Here is a 13,177-nt window from a genome sequence, read left to right as displayed (position 1 = left end):
ATCAGGAGGAGTGGTCGGCAATCCTTCCTGTGACTGAGTTTACCATTAACAACTATCGTCATGAGTCCTCCGGTATATCGCTATTTTTCTGTGTTTATGGTCAACAGGCAGTTTTGTACTTTACATAAGGGTCACTCTTCCAGGGTACCAGTTGAGGATCAGCAAGGATCTGTATTGGCTTCCACTTGGAGTAATGTTCAATGACATTTGCTTAGCATGGGGACCAAACATAAGCATTTGGCTGACTGTGGACATGTGCCAGGTCCAGACCTGTGTGTTGGTGATTGGGTATGGCTTTCCACTAGAAACACAAAGCTTAAGTTACTATCGCTGAAGTTGGGACTGCGTTTCATCGGTCCGTTTTAGGTTTCCACAGTCATCAATCTGCTGGTTTTCCAGTTGGCGTTACCGGCTGTCTACAAGATCCGTAATGTATTCCAAAAATCTCTTTTAAAGAGGTTTGTGGGTTTGGTGACCTCTTTTTTCGCTCCTCCATCTCCAGTTTTGGTTAATGATTCTTTGGAGTTTGAGGTTTCTACAATCACTGATTCTTGGTGGGTTCGTCATTCTCTGCGATATCTGTTGCACTGGTGGGGTTATGGACCAGAGGAGAGGACTTGGGTACCAGCGTCAGATATTCACACAGAGCGCTTGGTAAGGGCCTTTCATCACCGCCATTCTGAGAAGCCAGGGTTGGCAGTCTCCGAGAGTCCTGAGGCCCCTCGTAGAAGGAGAGGTACTGTCGTGCGGTGTTTTGCGTTGTACTCGCTGGGTGTCCTGACGGTGTTGGACTCTGTTCACACTAGAGAGTCTGACAAACTGCCTGGAATTCTTTTATTGCACAGTCTGTCATGGGCGTCGGTTGGTTCAGATTTCACTGCTCTCCAGTACAGCGGGAGTTAATTTCTGGTGGCCTGTGATCAGCTACTGGGAGCTCAGGTTGCTGATCACCATATCCAGCCTTTATAAGGTTCTGCATTCTGGGGCTGTTTGCCGGATATAGCTCTTTTGCGTCCTGGTTCCTGTTGCTATCCAATTGTATGGTGATCTTCAAGTTGCGGTTCAGTGTGGTGTGTGAGTCCCGAGTTCAAATATTGTCCCTCCTTTGTGTTTGGACAGAAGACAGGGCCATATTCGAGGCTCGAGCCTGACATCAAGTCTACCATCAAGATAAGGGACAGCACAGGGGCCCCAGTCTAAGAGTCAGCCTAGGAGCCCCTGTTCCATCCGTACACCCTATGACAGTTATTCTGTCCTCTAGCATATTCTTTTTTTTTTACCCTGCATGATGACTCCTGCTTATGATTAGTCAGTGTCATACATGGGAAGAAGTACATTTCCATAGAGAATAATCTCTGCTAATGTTCCATTATCAGAAATTATAACCTAAGGCTTACAAGCTAATATTTTTGCAATTGAAATAAACAAAAATATGTTTTGCTTAGCTCTGCAGCCACTATTCCATGATGTGGCCAGTTTAACATGCTCAAATTGGTGAAAGATCCTCTTTAATACAGTATAGCAAATCAGAGGTGAGCAACATTATATTCTATTCCTAATAAATATATTCTATTCCTAATAAATAGAAAATAAATCATTTTTGAAATTTTGAAATTCATTGTATTAGATGTCTTTTTGTCTAATTTTAACATAAAAAATGCCTCAACTTAGGTCGGATGTGCAATCGATTGAATTTCACAAATGATTTATTGTATATTAAGAATAGAATACAACACTGCTCATTTCTGCATTGTTGTACTGTTTTAGGGTGCAATGTGATGCATTTTTTATGAAGTATGTCCATGTGAATGAGGGAGAGTGTTTTAAATGTGTTTACCCATGAGTCTGATTCATACTTTAACTAAGGGTATATTTTTGTACTGTATAATGCATCAAGCACACTGACGTGGAGATATGGTTTTAACATATTTCTTCAAAAAAATAGTGAATTTTACTTGGAAAATGGATGTGCTGTGAATATTTACTGGTATAAGGACTATTTCTCCTGTATTTATTATATTCCCTTATCTTTCAGCACACCTTTGATGACCGTAACCTCTATTCATAAGGCTCCCTCCTACTACAAGACACGTACAACGTGTGAGTTCCACAGGTGTGGTCCCCCTTGCACTACTTCCGGAATAGACACCGTACCCAGCAATACATCATTTCAGTCCTGCCTTGTCTGATCACCGCTACGCAGCCTCACAGCTTGTGCGTTTCATGGCTGCAATCCATACTATAGGATGTCCCTTTCAACTGCAGCGAAGTTACATCTGCTCCACGAGTTCTCCAGCGTTTTATCACCTAGACAACCCTAGATGCTCAAATGTACACTCCCATTCTAGAAATTCATTTCCCATGGCTATTTTAAGGGGTTGTCCATTAACTTGGACAACCCCTTATCATTCCCCTTGTTCGCCGTCGTAAAAATAAATAAGCCTATATTCATCTCCAATGCAGCCGCGGTTCCAGAGATGTCTGAAGCCACATTCCCGGGGCTCAAATATTATTGTTATGACACACGAGCCCCGTGACCAATCAGTGCTGGCTTCCTTCTTTCCACCTTCGGACGTGTGAATGTTAAGTTAGTGCAGCACTCACATCCTGCTCAAATGTCCGAAGGCGGGGAGACAGACGTCGGGCGCTGATTGGTCTTGGGGCCAGCATGTAATAACAATGACATGTGGGCCCCAGGAACACTGCTTTAGACAGTGATGGAACCGCGGCTGTACCGGAGGGGAGTATAGGGTTATTTATTTTTATGAGGCTGAACAAGGGGAATGAGAAGGCATTGTCCAAGTAGTGGACATCCCCTTTAAAGCCCTTCATTTAGGGGCTATTTAGACACACACATGCCTGAGGCTGTTCCCTTTTCTCAAGGTGCTGTAAACTATCTCCATTATTTCCTTGGTAATCATGTAAGCTTTTCATACATTTCACTTTTCTAACTTTCACTTCTGTTCGTTCTGTTTGCCCTTAACTATCTCTACAATTACCGTATATACAATCCATTTCCTATTTCAGAGCCATAACCATACTCTATTTTTCATTCCAGAGACCTCTTCCTTCCTCTGGTATCCTTTAAAGGTATATCACCTAATTATTCCACATATCATGATACTGATTTGCTCAACATGTACATCTATTAAACATTACAAGTATCGCATACGTATTTCTAAGATATATATTTACATATATCCTATAAATAAAGGTTTCTTTTTATGTGCTATTTCTTATGTGACATTTTGCCTGATTTATCTATCTCTATAAAAATTTGTTGCCCATAAGTTCAAGTGCATCTCATTAAATTAGAATATCATCAAAAAGGTAATTATTTTAATAATTCAATACAAAAAGGGAAACTCATATATTATGTAGAGTCATTACACACAGAGGGATCTATTCCTATATATTATATAGAGTCATTACACAGAGTGATCTATTTCACGTGTTTATTATATATTGTATAGAGTCATTACACACAGAGGGATCTATTCCTATATATTATATAGAGTCATTACACACAGAGGGATCTATTTCACGTGTTTATTATATATTATATAGAGTCATTACACACAGAGGGATCTATTTCACATGTTTACTATATATTATATAGAGTCATTACACACAGAGCGATCTATTCCTATATATTATATAGAGTCATTACACACAGAGGGATCTACGTCACGTGTTTATTTATGTTAATGTTGATGATTATGGCTTACAGCCAATGAAAACCCAAAAGTCATTATCTCAAAAAATTAGAATATTATATAAGACCAACTGAAAAAATGATTTTAAACTCAGACAACTACTGAAAAGTCTGTACAGTAAATGCTCTCAATACATAGCCGGGGCTCCTTTTGCATGAATTACTGCATCAATGCGGCGTGGCATGGAGGAGATCAGCCTGTGGCACTTCTGAGCTGTTATGGAAGCCCAGGTTACTTTGATAGCAGCCTTCAGCTCGTCTGCATTGTTGGGTCAGGTGCCTCTCATCTTTCTTTTGACAATACCCCATAGATTGTCTATGGGGTTTAGATCAGGAGAGTTTGCTGGCCAATCAAGCACAATGACACTGCGGTTATTAAACTAGGTATTGGTACTTTTGGCAGTGTGAGCAGGTGCCAAGTCCTGCTGGAAAATGAAATTTCCATCTTCAAAAAGCTTGTTGGCAGATGTAAGCATGAAGTGCTCTAAAAATTCCTGGTAGATGGCTACGCTGACTTTGGACTTGATAAAACACAGTGGACCTACACCAGCAGATGACACAGCTCCCCAAACCATCAGTGATTGAGGAAACTTCACACTAGACCTCAAGCAGCTTGGATTGTGGCCTCTCCACTCGTCCTCCAGACTCTGGGACCGCGATTTCCAAATGAAATGCAAAATTTACTTTCATCTGCAAAACAACACCTTGGACCACTGAAAACAGTCCAGTTCTTTTTCTCCTTGGCCAAAGTAGATGCTTCTGGTGTTGTCTATTGGTCATGGGTAGCTTGACACAAAGAATGTGACAGTTGTAGCCCATGTCCTGGCTCTGTGTGTGGTGGCTCTTGAAGCACTGACTCCAGCAACAGTCCACCGCTTGTGAATCTCCCCCAAATTGTTGAATGGCCTTCTCTTAACAATCCTATCAAGGCTGTTATTATCCCGGTTGCTACCACACTTATTCCTTCCACTCAACTTTCCATTAATATGCTTGGATACAGCACTGTGAACAGCCAGCTTCTTTTGCAATGACGTTTTGTGTCTTACCCTCCTTGTGGAGTGTCTCAATGACTGCCTTCTGGATGTCTGTCAAGTCAGCATTCTTCCCCATGATTGTGTAGCATACTGAACCAGACTAAGGGACCATTTTAAATGCTTAGGAAACCTTGACAAGTGTTTTGTGATAATTATTCTAATTTTCTGAGATAATGACTTTTGGGTTTTTATTGGCTGTAAGCCATAATCATCAACATTAACAGAAAAAAACACTTGAAATAGATCACTCTGTCTGTAATGACTCTATATAACATATGTGTTTACCTTTTCATATTGAATTACAGAAATAAATTAACTTTTTGATGATATTCTCATATATTGAGATGTACTTGTATATGCTTTTTCTCAGTATATATCTAGATATACAGTATGTGTATATATCAATATGTACTGTATATCTTGTTTTCCTTTTGTCTTCCTATTGTATTTTCAGTTTGATGAAGGTCTAAGTTACCTACAGAAATGTTACCTTTATTTTTTGCATTGCAACTATCTATTAAATCACATATTCTTCATACACCATTGAGTGCCACATTTTCTCCTGGACTTGCAAATGATAATTAGTGACATAGGTACCATTAGATAAAGCAGGGGTCTCAAACTCGGCTGGGTATAAGGGCCGCACATAGAAAAAAAATAATTTTTGGGGGGCCGCATTCTTTTCAGGACAAAGGGACATTTTTAGTGGTACCATTTTTTTTTCTATACACCTATAGATCACTGTTTTTGAACATTTTTTGTTTTTTATTATAACAAACATGCACTTTTTTTGTTTAAATATAAAAAGAAACATTTTTGATGGTAAAAAAAGTTTTATTTTGATTTTTTTTTTTATCCCCTTTTTGTAGGTAATATTGTTTTTACAATTAGCACCATATAGTAATGTTGGCCAACATTTTGTAGTAAAGTGCCCATCCTGGTCCTCATCTTTTAGTAATGTCCCCTATCCTGTTATCCTTCTTGTAGTAATGTGCACCAACCTGGTCCCTATTCTGCAGTAATGTGCCCATCCTTGTCCCCTTGTAGTAATGTGTCTATGCTGGTCCCCATACTGTACTAATGTCCCAATCCTTGTCCCCAATCTGTAGTAATGTGCCCATCTTTGTCCCTATCTTGTAGTAATGTGCCCATCCTTGTTCTCATCCTGTAGTAATGAGCACATCTTTGTCCCCATCACTGTAATAATGTCACCAACCTTGTCTCCATTCTATTGTAATGTGCCCATCCTTGTCCCCTTGTAGTAATGTGCCTATCCTGGTCCTCATCTTGTAGTAATGTGCCTATCCTTGTGCCCATCCTGTAGTAGTGTGCCCATCCTGGTCCCCATACTGTAATAATGTTCCAATCCCTCTCCCCAATCTGAAGAAATATGCCTAACCTAGTCCCCATCCTGTAATAATCTGCCCCATCCTTGTGCCCATCCTATAGTAATGCGCCCATCCTGTAGTAATGTGTCCATCCTGTAGTAATGTGACCATCTTGTCCCTTGTAGTAATGTGCCTATCCTTATTCCCTTTTACTAGTGTGCCAAGGCCGGTCTTCTGTTTGTAGTAATGTCTCCTTTACTGGTCCTCTTTTTGTAGCAATGTCTATTTTTCAAATACACACATGCAGACACACACAAAACCAAAACATTTTTATCATCTGTTCTCCATTCCCTCGGCATCCTCTTCCCTACTTCTTGCAGCCCACAGGCACGTGCCCCATTAACGATTGTGGAAGGTGCAGGAGCCGCAGCCGTCAGCTCTTTATTTGAGATGAATGTTTTTGCGGCGCTGCGCAGAGTCAATAGGGACCACCGGTCACTCAGAGGCCAACAGATAATGTAAATTACTTCAGTTGTTGGCCTCTAATTGGATAGGGGCTGCCCTTGGAATATTGTGCGGTGAGCTTGACTCTGCGCAGTGCTAGGAAAACATTTATCTCAAATAAATTGGGACGGCTGAGGCTTCTGCAATCGTTAAGGGGGGCATGTAGCCTGCCGGTTACAAGAAGCAACCTGAGGGGCCACATGCGGCCCGCGTGTTTGAGACCCCTGAGAAAAAGGGTACATGTTTGGCATACATCAGAAAGCATGGTGAAGCAATTCAGTACTGTGTCCTCTCCTGCCACAAGCAAGATAACTGTTTCATTTGTTGCCTCCATTGTAGATATGACATTTGTTTTATAGCCTGACCTACAATGTTGTAAGCACAAAATGCGTTAAAGGATTTTCCGGGACCATAATATTGAGTGTATGCTTAACCAATCAGCTAACTAAAGGGGTCACAGTGCTCCAGCTACCACTTCATGGTTTACTAGGCACTTTGCCATACTTTACGAAGTTGCTATGATTGGTAATGCAGTCTAGTCCCATTCACTGAAGCGTTATTACAAAACTGATTTGCACAGTGATTGGTACAATTTTGTTCATTGCACACAACCATTATTTTAGTATATTTCCTTACCTCCAGAATGTTTTCTTTCATGTACTGAGAAAAGAATTTTAGTATCCTCATTTTTATATCAAGCTTGCATGGTGGGCTCCATTCTGGGAATGTAATGTGCTCTTGTGAGCTTGTTGAATAACAGACTTTTCTGAAATACAGAATTGAAAAGAACATGAATAACATTGTTGTTATGCTAAAATTATAATGCCATTCTATTGCATTCACTTACTGCAAATGTGGGGAGAGTATCGTGTGAGTTCCATCACTCAGCAGCACTCCAATACAGTTGTCTGATAGTTGGTAACCAAAGCCGTACTTATTAGAATAATCCACCCATTTAGTCACCCACAAAATGGGGCAAGTGATCTGAACTTTGGAATCCAATTCACCTGATGGATCAAAAAGATTATTTCAAGATGAGTCTAGTAAAAGATATAGAGCTCAGTAAAAATGCATGCACATCTTCGGTTTTACACAAACTACGATAGTTGATGCAAAAATGAATACACGCCACATCAAAAACTACTACACTTAGCATTTTCTATGACTTCCATGATTTTTAAGGACAGCACCAAGTCATCTATGCATGGTATAAACAATCAATCTTTTTCTATTCTTCAAGAATGACCTCTGTTAGAGCCTCAGTACAGGATAGAAAGTGATGCTCAACTTGTCTCTTCAGAATTCCCCATAGGTGTTTTGGTTGAGATCAGATCAGGAGACCATTCTAACCACTGAATCACTTTCACCCTGTTCTTCACAAATGTAGCATGTCTACAAAGGGTACAGAGTAATGGAAGTATCATCTCTTGCAACACAGAGCAGTACACTCTTTCCATGACTAAAAGACTTGGTTCTGTCCTTTAAAAATCATGGAGGTCATACAAAATACTAAATGTAGTAGTTTTTGATGTGAGATGTATTAATTTTGGCATCAACTAATTTGAGTAAAAATTAAGATTTTGTAATTAAAGTTGTATTATTAACCTTACTTTCAGGTTATGAGTTAAAAAATGTTCTATGAAGCTCAGTCTTGTAAAAATATCGGAAATTGTTCTTGAATAGTGATGGGTGAACCGTAACTGTAATGTCTGTGGTCCGTACCAAAGGCCTAGTGTTCGTGCACAGACCCCGAAAACAGGCATCTCAATTCAGCCACCAGTATAAAAATAAATTTTAAAAAAATTAAGAAAAATGAGGATTAAAGCAGGACAGTTATACTTAGGGGTACTTTGCACACTACGACATCGCAGGTGCGATGTCGGTGGGGTCATGTCGAAAGTTACGCACTTCCTGCGTCGCTCTCGACATCGTAGTGTGTAAATCCTAGATGATACGATTAACGAGCAGAAAATCGTCGTAATCATATCATCGATGTAGCGCCGGCGAATTCCATAATTACGCTGACGCGACGATCCGATGTCGTTCCTCGCTCCTGCGGCAGCACACATCGCTGTGTGTGAAGTCGCAGGAGCGAGGAACATCCTACCTGCATCACCACGGCTCCCGTCGGCTATGCGGAAGGAAGGAGGTGGGCGGGATGTTTACATCCCGCTCATCTCCGCCCCTCCGCTACTATTGGTCGCCTGCCTGGGATGTCGCAGTGACGCCGCACGACCCGCCCCCTTAATAAGGAGGCGGTTCGCCGGCCAGAGCGACGTCGCACGGCAGGTGAGTGCATGTGAAGCATATTCGCTACGGCAGCTATCACAATGATATCGCAGCTGTGACGGGGGCGGGGACTATCGCGCTCGGCATCGCAGCATCGGCTTGCGATGTCGTAGTGAGCAAAGTACCCCTTAGAGTCTCTGTCACATTGCTACCGCGTTCGCTCATTAATATTCACTGCTTCCCTTCCCACCCTCTATGACAATGTCTGTGATTGGTTGCAGTCAGACTACCTGCATGCTGGCGTCTGTGATTGGTTGCCCTCACAATATCTGTCTGGGTCCCCGAAGTGGAGTGTAAAAATATATAAATAACTGGAAAAAATGCATAGGGTCCCCCATATTTTGACATACAGCACAGATAAAGCAGACAGCTGGAGGCTGCATTCCCCACCTGTGTTATCTTGGCTGTGTATCAAAATATGCGTGACCTCATGTGGCTTTTTTTAAATTATTTAAATAAATCATTTTAAAAAAAAAAAAAGCATGCAATACCCCCCAATTTTGATACCCAGCCAAGATAAAGCAGGCAGCTATGGGCTGCTACTCTCAAGCTGGGGAGGCCCATGGTTATTGGGCCCTCCTCAGCCTAAAAATAGCAACCTGCCGCTGCCCCAGAATTGGGCATCCATTAAATGTACCAATCTTGGCACTTTACCCGGCTAATCCCGATTGTGTGATGGCAACCGGGGTGATATATGGGGTTAATGACAGCAGTGATTTGTCAAAAAATTCCAGCTGTCACCAAGCCCGATGTTAGTAATTGGTAGGGGTCTACGAGACCCTCCTTTTTACTTATTGTGTCTGTAAAAAGAAATAAATACAAAACACAGAGAAAAATACTTTATTTAAAACAAAAACAACCCTTCTTTCTCCAATTCAGGTTCAAGGTTTTTTTAAAATCCGTCCGGACCCAACAAAGGTCTCTTGAATTCCAGTGAATAATATGGTGGCCTCAAGTTTGCCCTGAGTAATATTTTACAATTAATTAGAATATTTAATTTTTCTTTCCTGTTACTTTACCCTTCTAAAGTTAATATTAATCATAACATTGTTTTTCACCTGGCACAATGTTGTGAAGACAATCCTCTAAGATAGATGCAAGTTCCTCCACCACTCGCTCCCCTGAAACCTCTCTTCTTTCTGCAAAATAATCAGAAAACCGAAAAAAATTGAGTTTCTCTTGTAGGAGGTCACAGCTAACTTGCTAGAATGAGAAGATCCTTGTTGAATAGGTGATTCCCTTCCACCTACATAAAACATGTACTGACTTTCACCACATTTGTCTATTCTATTAAAGGAAATATGTCACCAGGTTTTTTCCACCTAATCTGAGAGCAGCATAAGATAGGGGTAGAGATCCTGATTCCAGTGTTTTGTCACTTACTAGCAGGGCCACCATCAGGGCATGACAACCATGACTGGTGTATGGGGCACGGCGAAGAGGGGGGCCCAGTAGGGCCCGGGGTAATTACATAGCTTTATTAAGCCCCGGGCCGGGGCCCCCCTTTGCTGACGCCCAATCACAGCCACAGCAGAGGGGCCTGGTCGTGTCGCTTCTGTCACTGCACTGGCTAATTTGCATGCAAATTAGCCATGTGCTGAAGGCAAGGTCAGTGGAGCAGAGCAGGGCACATCATCCAGCGGCCCAGCATGCAGCAGCGGGATGAGGTCATTACTCTGCGACCTCATCACACTTCTGCCAGCAACGCAGAGCCGCGGAGGTGACGAGGACACAGCAGCTAAGAAGGAGAGGTAGGCGCTCCGTGAGCTGAACACAGAAGTGGGACAATCGCTGGGGGTAGTGAGTGGCTCGCCAACCCCAGCCCCTGCCTTGCTTCAGCTGGATGTGCGTTGGAGGGCACACTTCCAGCTGAAATGCATCATGGCTCAGAGAGGACGCCCCGCAACATGGGAGCTGGGGAGGGTGAGTAAAATGTTTGTTTTTTTTCTTTTTGCGGCAGACAAATATACCAGAAGGGTCCCTGGAAGGGGACATAAATACCAGGAGGGGCCCAAAATGGGACATATATACCAGGATGGGGACAAATAAACCAGGATGGGGACATATATACCAGGAGGAGGACATATATACCAGAATGTTCCCCGGAGGGGGACATATATACCAGGAGGGGCCCAAAATGGGACATGTATACCAGGATGGGGATAAATAAACCAGGCTGGGGACATATATACCAGGAGGAGGACATATATGCTAGGAAGGGGACAAATAAACCAAGTTGGGGACATATATACCAGGATGGGAATATATATACCAGAAGGGGGGCATATATATATATATACATATTATATATATATATATATATATATATATAATATATATATATATATATATATATATATATATATATATAATATGGATTTTATTGATACAAAACATAAGACTGACAAAAACAATAGTTGAAAACCTACCCTCTATTGACTTACTGACACATTACCTTTAAAATGAGGCTACAGCCAGGCATTGTGCGTTTTGAAATTATATTATCTATCTGTGGGCATAAGTTTTTAAACTTATTGTGCATTCTATCAGTGCCCTGATACTTCCTTGTGGAGAAGTACTGGATTATTATGTCCATCCCTCTTATTTCATCCATTCTTTTTCTCTTGTCAATCATGTTTTAACCTTTGTTTTTGTCAGCCTTATATGTTTTGTATCAATAAAAGCCATGGTTATATATAAATAGCTGGGTGTGCACATTTTTTACTATGCACCTTTTTTCCTTTCATGTTACAATTCATTTTGTTTTGCATAGTTTTTGTTAGCACCCCTCCCTTTATTTATATTTATTTCACTGTGGTGCCCACTACTTCTTTCTTATCAAAGTGTTGCAAGGAGCAGTGTGTGTGGATATTATACAGAGGGATAGTGTGTGTGGGGATATTATACAGAGGGACAGTGTGTGTGTGAGGGGTTATTATACAGAGGAACAGTGTATGGTGGATATTATACAAAGGAGCAGTATGTGTGGGGGGATATTATACAGAAGGGCAATGTGAGTGGGGGATATTATACAGAGGGGCAGTGTGTGTGGAGGATATTATACAGAGGAGCAGTGTGTGTGTGGTATCCCAGGGGCAGTGTGGGAGAGATATTATGTAGAGGGGCGGTGTAGGGGGTGTATTATGGGGAGAAGCGGTGTAGTGCGTGTATTATGGAGAGGGCGGAGTAGGGTTGTATTATGGATAGGGGCGATGTAGGCGGAGTATTCTTAATTTTCTGAAGGAAATACTTCATTTTCTGGAACAACTTCAAGGGTGCTAATACTGTTGGCCATCAGTGTGCGTATAGATATATACAGCTCTGGCAAAAATTAACAGACAACTGCAAAATTCAGTTTTTCTGATTTTTATCTTTATAGGTATATTTTGTTCTTTTATTCTGTAAACTACTGGCAACATGTCTCCGAATCTCCAAGCAATACATTTTGTATTTATTTTCTGAAAATAAGAAATGGTCAAAATAACAAAAAACAATGCATTGCTTTCAGACCTTAAATAATGCAAAGAAAACAAGTTTATAATCATTTAGAAACAACAATGCTAATGTTTTACCTCAGGAAGAGTTCAGAAATCAATATTTTGTGGAATAACCATAATTTTTAATCACAGCGTTCATGCGTCTTGGCATGCTTTCCACTAGTCTTTCACACTGCTTTTGGGTGATCTTATGCCACTCCTGGTGCAAAAATTTAACAGAGAGCAGTAGATGGAGGGTTTTCCAGCCGCGCCAAGGACCAGCCAATAAAGGTAGTAGATTAATGTTGCTTTTTATTCCATATACAGGTCAACGCGTTTCGGAAGGTACCCCTTCCTTCTTCAGGACCAACAGGCAAGAAAACATCAAATCTGCTGTACAAGGAATCGTTACAGCACTATATACCCCACTGATGACGTCATGATCCACCCACTTTTCAAAAAAAATCGGCGGGAATCTATACATTTAAACTTCTAATGACGCAGTATTTCATAAACATCAAATATCATGATTAAAACGTTTCTAACCATTTCTTTATATCCCAAAAGGAAGGAAGTGAACATAACAATTAAAAACTAAAAAAACAAAACATTAAAAAACGTGCAATGTTTGTGTTAAGGAAGTCTCTTTTTTGCTTTTTTTTAATTTTATTTCTACCTGTCTCTCTAACGAAAAAAACCTTTCTAGATGTCTGTATACATGCCTCTCTATATACAGTGATGGAGTGTAAACGTGTCACAACCTCGATCCGAACACTATGTAGTGTTCCGACATTCCATCAAGGTTCTCCGGTAACTAATCTATTAGCGGTG

At 41.0% G+C, this 13,177-nt stretch overlaps 1 protein-coding gene across 2 annotated transcripts in view; it reads right to left on the bottom strand.

Moving 5' to 3' along the window:
• The window catches only part of LOC142317166 (serine/threonine-protein kinase PLK2-like), a 95,866-nt gene that overhangs the window by 20,770 nt on the left and 61,919 nt on the right, over positions 1-13,177 (bottom strand). For both annotated transcript variants that reach the window (XM_075353228.1, XM_075353236.1), the window contains exons 11-13: positions 9,929-10,009; positions 7,429-7,588; positions 7,218-7,347 (exon numbers count right to left, since the gene is read on the bottom strand). In XM_075353228.1, the coding sequence (XP_075209343.1) occupies positions 7,218-7,347; positions 7,429-7,588; positions 9,929-10,009 (371 nt within the window). The remainder of the gene's footprint in view (positions 1-7,217; positions 7,348-7,428; positions 7,589-9,928; positions 10,010-13,177) is intronic.

The sequence above is a fragment of the Anomaloglossus baeobatrachus genome, chromosome 1, assembly GCF_048569485.1.
Source record: "Anomaloglossus baeobatrachus isolate aAnoBae1 chromosome 1, aAnoBae1.hap1, whole genome shotgun sequence".
NCBI classification, from domain to species: Eukaryota; Metazoa; Chordata; class Amphibia; order Anura; family Aromobatidae; genus Anomaloglossus; species Anomaloglossus baeobatrachus.
The sequence above is the reverse complement of the archived record's forward strand: the minus strand, read 5'-3'. Positions and strand labels throughout refer to the sequence as shown.